This window comes from Protobothrops mucrosquamatus, unplaced genomic scaffold, assembly GCF_001527695.2.
Source record: "Protobothrops mucrosquamatus isolate PMUCROS unplaced genomic scaffold, P.Mucros_1.0 scaffold594, whole genome shotgun sequence".
Lineage (NCBI taxonomy): Eukaryota > Metazoa > Chordata > Lepidosauria > Squamata > Viperidae > Protobothrops > Protobothrops mucrosquamatus.
Window position 1 is genome coordinate 190155 of NW_015386893.1, and position 8980 is coordinate 199134.

The window sequence follows — 8980 nt, forward strand, 5'->3', positions numbered from 1 at the left end:
AATCACACTCATATTTCTTAGCAATTGATATTTGGAGGAATTTAGGTACCATAGCTTATAGCTATGGCTGGGGCCTTTTTTGTTATTTTTTGGAGGGGGACATTTGGTGGGATTTGCAGGGGCTTTTTCTACCTATTTTACTCATTAACAAAATCTATCACTTAAAATTGGTCATTTGCAGCTAAATTTCATAATTTTAAAGGCTCCGGAAACTGAGATAAGGAAATACCACCTACTACTATGCTAAACCATAGTAGTATCAACAAAACACAAGGCTTAGGATGACATATTACACTAAGACATTAAGCGATTTGTTTTTAGTCTTAGCATGTTGTGTGAATCTAATCACAGAATGTTGTCACTTAGAATAATAAGTATGAGCTGCCTTGCTTCAGTGAAGAACAAATAAATCTAGTGTATCATTTTAAAAATCTCTGGTTGTTATAATAGGAATCTCCCAAAATGCAAGTGCTACAGTATTTCCACAGCCGTATGATTATGCATTAGATTTTCTTGAGTATTCAAGATTCTTGAAGCCTTCTCTGAACTTCATTGCTATGGTGAGTAATGTTGTTTTACTGTTTGCTTTTTTCAGAAATGGATTGAATGAAAGATGCATCAGAAAGATGGAATTACAGTCTCAAAAAGTTTAGAAGACTTAAATGATTTAGCTACAAGTCTTAAGGAAGCCATTTTATTTCTCAAAATCTCCAATTCCACACCAAAACAAAAGAGGCCAAAAATGTTCATTTCCCATTTGATATGTATTATTATTATTATTATTATTATTATTATTATTATTATTATTATTATTATTATTATTATTATTATTATTATTATTATTATTATTAATAATAATAATAATAATAATAATAATAATAATAATAATAATAATGTTCCACTGATTAATTGTTTTAACTGTCAGAAAATTTCTCCTTAGTTATAGGTTGCTTCTCTCTTTGGTTAGTTTCCATCCATTGCTTCTTGTCTTGCCTTCAGATGCTTTGGATAATAGCTTGACTCCCTCTTTTCTGTGGTAACCCCTGAAATATTGGAACACTGCTATTATGTCATCCCTTGTCTTTCTCTTCATTAAACTAGTCATACCCAGTATCTGAAGTCTATATGTACAGTGTGGGCTACAGTATTTAGTATTTTTGTTTGACATGCTCATATCCAAGATTGTCCATAAATATTTATTTCTTTTGATATTTATTAGATTTATATATTAACCTTTATTTTCTACAACTCAGGGTGGAGAGTTAGAGCAACATTGAAGTCACCAGATATTCTAATTCTGCCGAAGATAGTATTACCATTTCAAATAAGCGTTCTACATAAAGGTTATTATTGTTTTAAAGAATTTTGTTTCTAAAATTTAATTTGTTTTCAGTTGAAAGTAAGAAGAAATGATGATCATCCACTAACGTCTGATGAAAAAAAGAATAATGTCACAATCACGGTCACACAGTCCAAAATTTCTTATCAGATATTTGAGGATGATAATGAATCGCTGCAAAAGAACACAGTTTATGAGCTAAGTTATCCTGTTCCAGGGGATGGGGTTATTCAGATGGAGCTTCCAGTTTCAGCTAATACAACAGTTTTGCATATTAAGGTATATTCCTTTCCTGTCATTTGGTCTAAAGGAAAGCTTTAACTGTCCAGTGAAAATAATCTCAATATGGAAATTTGTTTAATGCCTGTCTTCTTCCTCAAATGTATCTCACTAGGCATCAGATATGTATATTGCTTTGTAATATTCTCAATAGAATATTGCTGTTGTTATTAAACCACAGTTTCCTATTAGATTAAAAATTCTTTAAGAACTGTGGTTTGGGTTTGGGCTTTCCCAAAGTTGATGAGGCAAGTATGGTATGTGGGCAGGGAAGCGCCATAGTTTTCTATGGCTCATTTGTAATCCAAACTGCTTTAAGGGTACCTCGACTTACAACAGTTTATTTAGCCACTGTTCAAAGTTACAACAGCACTGAAAAAGTGACTTATAACAATTTTTCACGTGGCCATTGCAGCATCCTCATGGTCACATGACCAAAATTCAGATGCCTGGCAACTGACTCATAATTATGATGGTTGTAATGCCCCGGGGTCATATAATCACCTTTTGCAACCTTCTGACAAACAAAATCAATGGGGAAGCCAGGTTCTCTTAACAACTGTGTTACTAACTTAACTGCAGTGATTCACTTAACAACTGTGGCAAGAAAGGTCATAAAATGGGGCAAAGCTCACTTAAGAAATGTTCCACGTAACAACAGAAATTTTGAGCTCAATTGTACCTGTAGTTTGAACAGGGCAAATGCTTAATAGGTATGCTGTTAGCAATATTCATCCTTAGTTTCTTCAAATGAATATTCAAAACAAAAGGATAGGGTTGTATTTGAGGAACTATGCTAAGCGTTGAGTCTTCCACCTCTATTATTACATTTTTAAGGAAGGGTATACTTTTTAATTATTGTCTTATGTGCTTTTTTTCGTCTTTCTTTTTTCTTTTTAACAGGCTGAATTTCTGGAAAGTCAAGCTTCCATAAAGATAAGTGATGTGTTCTACTCACCCAGTTTGACTTATCTCCAGATTAGAAAAACAAGCAAGGATTTTAAAGTAACTGCTTCTATCAGTAATTGAACAAGTTTCCCAAGTAAACAACTGTATTACATTATGATTGGTGTGTTCAATCGAGACCTCTTATTTTTCCTAGGTTGGGACACCTTTGGAACTCAGTGTTGAAAGCAGCATGCCGTTGAATGAGATCAATTATATGGTAGATCTTAATTATTTTATTTTATTTATTTTTTAAAAAATCAGAGCTGAATGTTACTAAACCTTCCTGAGCTGAGGACCTTGTTCTGTTTTGCTTGGCGTGTAGATAGGGTATATTTAAGGAGAAAAATGGAACAACGGATGAAATAAGTAAACAAAGGCAAAAAAATGATTAGCTGTTTCTTAATGGGACTGATTTTCAGCTGCATTTGTGCCTCTAGTAATTGAAGCACAGCATTAGATCGAATCTGGGTCGGTCACAGGGACTAGAGGTTTACTCTTCCGAGCTTTTGTACTCTTGCTGGAGGCCATCATGGACTCTTACACAAGTCCGAAAGCTTGGAAGATTAAACCTCTGGTTCCGGTGACCGACTCAGATTTAATCTTGCAACATTATCTTGGGACATGTAGACCTGCCTTCATCAATATCGTTAAACTTCAATTACTTTGGAACAACAAAGTAAAACTGAAGCAGAAGAGCTGAATGCCCAGCTTCTTTTGAAAGAGTGGAAAAATTATGTAGAGAATTATGGTTGCACAACCTGTGTTGTTATTTGGCTTGTTGGTATCATGAGCATCACTTTGCTTTTTACACAAGTACTTTGGGGGAGATTGGGAGTTGAGCAATTTGCAAGTGCAGGATTTGTTTGGAAGAATAAGGGTGTCTAAAAGTTTTACTAAAATGGATTATCTCTCAAAATCCAACCTGTCTATCTGTCCCAAAACAATGCAGAAAATAGCAGTAATTAAATGAAGAATTAAAAATGAAGAATTTTTGTAACTAATGTTAAAATAATGAACTTAAAAAAAAATTAAAATATTGATTGATTGACCAATTATATATATCATCATTCAACTAGGAAAGATTTCTATTTATTTATTTATTTATTTATTTATTTATTTATTTATTTATTTATTTAATTAATATATTGCCCCACCACATCTTACCACAGAGTAGCCAAATAAAAATAATTATGCTACAGTTAAAGACTTTAATCTAGATTAATTCATTAGACACAGTTACCAAATACATATGTATTGAGAAAATATAGGGGTTTTTTGTTTTTTGTTTTTTTGAAAAAACTATTATTGTTTCAAATCAGTTTCGAATCCTGAAACTTAGATTGCATGTTTATGCATCTGAATTCTCAACAATTCTGCTTAAGCTTGCTTTGTTACTATCTGAAAGTCATCTACCAGTTGATACATTTTACAACCTTTTGGTATATTTAAAGAATTTTTAAATAGATTCAGTGAGCATTATATTTCTGACACAGGAACATCAAACTAGTGTTAATATAGTATTTATAGCTAGGAATAGAATCCACTATTAAACATAAAATTCATTACAATCAGAAGTTGACATGATTAGATGGAAAATATAATTCTAATATATAAAAAGTATGCATTAAAACAAAAATTTTAGAAATAAAATATTTAATACTCCCTTGTATCTCTGATTAAAGACACTTACTTAAATTAAACATGTTATACTAAAAAGACAGCCATTTCAATTACATTTTTAGACTATAATGTTGTAAGGCCTGAGAAAAAGTTTCATAAGTTTTATACAGTAAGTCAAAAAGTTTTCAGTTTGTCCCCAAGTTGATATGATCAACTGATGAAAGCTTTAATTTCAAATTCAATGTTATTATTTCTCATCCTGTCCTTTCCCAGACAAAATAACCTTGTATATTTTTCTTTTTAAAAAGTGATGTTTAGATCAGAAACCATTAAGTGCCTATTCACATTATTTCTATAAGCGCTTCATATGTTTTAGGTGTGGTATTTTTTTTACTCATAGGTGATGTCCAGAGGTCAGATTGTGGATGCAGGGAAAAAGAAGACCACAACATTAAGTTTAACCCCAGAAAATTCTTGGTATCCTATGGCTTGCATAATTGTCTTCTATGTGCATGATAATGGGGAAATAATAAATGATTTTCTACATATTCCTGTTCAGTGGACTTTTAAAAATCAGGTAAATATACCAGTCTTCCCTTCATAATAAACGGAGAGGTGGAATTTTACAAGCCACCTGGGTTAATAGACTATAGGGTTATATCAGTGCTGCAGAGATGAACTTTGGTATTTTACAAGGACGGATAGAAAAGCATAGAAGGAGGGGGTTGTTAGATTAAGACAATACTGAAAGCTATTTCTCTTGTTAAAAAAAAAGAATTTTTTTCTAAAGAGGAATCCGTTATGAAAAGCTGGCATAAACCTTTAAACCAAGCGTCCTGACATAATAGATAATTAAATTTGTGCCTGAACATATTCTCCTTGCCAGTGTTTTCCATCAGTGGAGTTATGTTTCCTTGATTTTGAAAAACAAAAGGGAAAAAAAGAAAGAAAAGGGAGGTGTTATTGTATAAATTGTGCATGCTGCAATTCATAATTGCGTCTTATATTCAGTGCTTTCTAAGAAAGTGAAATAACTCATACAGTATTAAAATTACATTTTATTAAAATGAAGGTAATACCGCGTTTTCCCAAAAATACAACCTAGCTATAAAATAAGACCTAGTTTATTTTGGGGGGTTCGGGCTAATATAAGCCCTACATCAAAAAGTAAGCCCTACTTAACCCTGCCCACTCTGTCCCACCATAGTTTTTTTGGCAGGCCAGATCACATGCCTATCCCCACCTTACCTGCTGCCAATGGTGCCACTGCAAGTTCAATTTTGTGGCTCAACTAAATTGTTCAGCTGTAACGGGCTGCAGTTCCCATCAGCTTCAGGAAACGTTAGGCCAGGCTCCTCGCAGCTGAAGCAATCTGGCTCGCCCGGGGTCAGGTAGGCCATTGTGGGAGGCATGACCCATCCCTGTCCTCCAGCTCTGCCGCACATGTGGGATGAGCCTCCCACAATGGCCAACCTGACCCTTGGCGAGCCGGATAGCTTACAGGGAGAGGCTGTGCGTTGCAGGAGGACGACTGCAAAGGGTGCGCCTGGATCCCTGCAGCTCCTGGAGGCTCCAGCGTTGCTTTTCACACCATTCAGTTTCCCACCCCACGTATGCCAGGCTGATCTGGTGGGCGGGATTGCCTTCCATCTTCCCCGCCCGCTACATTGGCAGCTGACACTGCCCTCCTGAGAAGCAGCGTGGCGATTGGACAGCAGCCATGCTGCGAATGTGGTTAGACCAGTGGTGGCAAACCTATGGCACGTGTGCCAGAGGCGGCACTCAGAGCCCTCTCTGTGGGCACGGATGCCTTGCCCCAGAGATGGCAACCGTCCCTCTTCAACCAGCCGCCCGCTAACTCGCCAAAGTCCCACGTGGCTGGATGCATCCCAGCACCCATGCGCTCGCTGGCCTCTGTGTGCGGGGGCGATGGTGTCAGACAGCAGCCACCCCGGCCCCTGCCTTGCCTTGCCCTGCGACAATGGCACCCCCACCCTGCCTCACCTCACCTCACCTCACAGGACAAGCCTCTTGCCCACCGCCCCACCTGCCAAAGACCCCCTGGATCTCCCCCAACCCTGCCTTGCCCCCACATGCGTTCCTCCCCACGAGCAACATCGAGGTGATCACGTCCACCTTGGCCACACTTACCCAGTCTGCCATGACCACCACAGCCACGCCCACTCAGTAGGCCACGCCTGCCTGGCACCCAATGATAAATAAGTGGGTTTTGGGTTGCAGTTTGGGCACTCAGTCTCTAAAAGGTTCGCCATCACTGGGATAGACCATCCTCCCAAAGCGCCACTGAAAACAGCGAGGCAAATGCGCACACAGACACGGCGTGAAAAGGGCACACACGGATCCCTGCAGCTCCTGGAGGCTTCGAGCTCAGCCCTGGGGCGGCCGTGCTGGGCGGTGGCGGGAAGGGGGCCGAGGTGGCTTGGGGAGGGAGGGTGGTAATATGGCCCAAAATATCTAAGGCAATAGAAACATCTCTGATAGTCATGAAAAGTATATGAAGATTGGCACATGAGATATGCCAGGGCTGAAAAAGCTTGAAAGTGACAGCAATTTCAAAAAGTACTTTAACCAGTGAACTTAAAACATTGATAAGGACAGATGATAAAATACAGTCCTTCAGGTACTGCTCTATCAAACCATGAAGAACCTTTCTAAAACTGGTAGTTTGAGTGGACTGAGATCTGCCCCATTCAATTGAGACCATGATATCCAGACAGCCACTAGATGGCAGCAAACACATGGCATTTCCTGTATTTTTGTAGCTGTTCAACAGTTGTCCAACTTTTTGTAGCCCAGAACTGGTAACCATACAATAGTGCTTAAAAATTTGTGAATCTGTTTGTATTTCCAATATTTCTGAATAAATATGGCCTTAAACCTAATCTGTTCTCTGTTTAATTCCTAAAACTAGATAAAAGGAACTCAATTAAGCAAAAGCATTATACAGTATTTGCTTATTTACTTACTGAAGAAAATGATCGAAAGCTACACTATAATTGCTTTACCTATTGCTAATCTGTGCATAATACACTGATCTTTATTCCAGCTTCATAAGAACTGATTTACCAAATTCAGTTTCCCCCTATGCAGTAAAGCTTATTTATGGAGGTGCACTTAATGGCTTCAACCACAGTTTAAGTTATTATGCAAGTAGCTATTTTTTTGCCTCATTAAAAGTCCATTTTGTATGAGTTTAAAGCCTCTCAGTGAAGAGAAATGTTTTATTTTGAGAGAAATATTTTTACTTCTCTTTAGTTAGAACAGGTTTTATAAATACATGCAGGTAGTCTTTGACTTACAACCATTCAAAGTTACAATGGCACTGAAAAAAGTGACTTACTGGTCTTTGAAACATTAATTTGTAGATAGATTTTCTTTATTGTGTGATACAGTCTAATTAACATTTGCACAATTCATACAGCTCCTCAGCCAGCAGTACAGCATCCAAAAATACCTGGATATTTACAACATCAATCAATACACTGTCAATGTTGCCACAAACATTCCTTGTATATGTATCCATAAAGGGCAGGAAGTTAAAGACTGTATATATCTTGCCCAGCGTAAAACCATAATGCATTTCTCAAATGTTGCTTACTGTCACCTTTTATTGCTTTTCAGTCAGAATTCTGCCAATCTAAGCACATTTCATAAATGGATCTCCCTGAAGTTTTTATATTCACTGTTGCTGTCTTTTACATACTATTCTTCCAGGCATTTACACAATCGTTCAGTGAACAAGCCACACCCATATTTTAACATTTCTCCCATTGCACTATTTTTGCAAACTTTCCATTTTTCAACATTCTCATAGCATTTGTGATTTTCCTTTTCTAGGGCATCAACTTATACTCCATTTGTTTCAATTCCACACTTGTAGATGTTCCTGTATATATATTTAAACTGTTTTAATTCATGTAATCATCTTTATTTTTAATTCCTTTCAATCTACTGGAGGCTTTCTGATCAGTTCCCCTGTCCATTGGATGGGAGGTGATTTGTTATTAATTTTTATTAATTATTCCTTTTCCTTTTATTAATTATTCCTTTTACCTCAAAAATAAATCCTTTATCAGTAAGTTACTTTGCATTTTAAATATTTCTCTTGAAATTGTTACTGGGTTTCTGAGCCATCAACATCTGTTTATGGTACAGTATAATAAAGGACAAGGGGGAAAAACCCAAAATGATGTAACATTTCAGTCTGCCCAAAAAACTTTCATACAGAGTATATTATAAAATTAAAAAAACAAGAACCCACTGTTGATTAATTACAATGCTTGCTCTGCTATGTGAAACAAGACAAAGTGCAATTAATCTTAAATACAGGTAATTAACAAACCAACTAGAATTTATATTTTAAGAAAGTGACTTATTTTTACTTGTTATACATTAAAACAGAAATGGGGACTTCTGAACTAGTTCTATCAGGAGAGAAAAAGAAATACACAAGAGCCTGAGGCTACTTTGAGCTTATTCTTGTAATGCTAAGCTGTCGTTTAAAATTACATTCAGTGCAACCAAAGTGAAGCGCAAAATGCTTGTTGCCATAAAGTACCAAGTGGCCAGTTAACTGCTGGAACAAATTTCTTTGTCTTTTCTTTGTCTCCATCTGTTCTTCCTCTTTTCTTTTCCTAGTTTCAACATGTGGCCTCCATTCCCTTACATTCCTTGTCTGCTCTCTCATGACTTGTTCTCTTTCTTCAGGTGTCCCATCTTATGTTCAAAATGGTCAGTTTTTTAAACCCTCCCTACTCCTCGACAGCCCTTTCA

General features: G+C 36.7%; 1 protein-coding gene across 1 annotated transcript in view; it reads left to right on the forward strand.

The window, feature by feature from the left end:
- The window catches only part of CD109 (CD109 molecule), a 61918-nt gene that overhangs the window by 17710 nt on the left and 35228 nt on the right, over nucleotides 1-8980 (forward strand). The window contains exons 10-14 of the mRNA XM_015817481.1: nucleotides 451-560; nucleotides 1394-1618; nucleotides 2522-2623; nucleotides 2721-2783; nucleotides 4587-4763. Of these exons, the coding sequence (XP_015672967.1) occupies nucleotides 451-560; nucleotides 1394-1618; nucleotides 2522-2623; nucleotides 2721-2783; nucleotides 4587-4763 (677 nt within the window). The remainder of the gene's footprint in view (nucleotides 1-450; nucleotides 561-1393; nucleotides 1619-2521; nucleotides 2624-2720; nucleotides 2784-4586; nucleotides 4764-8980) is intronic.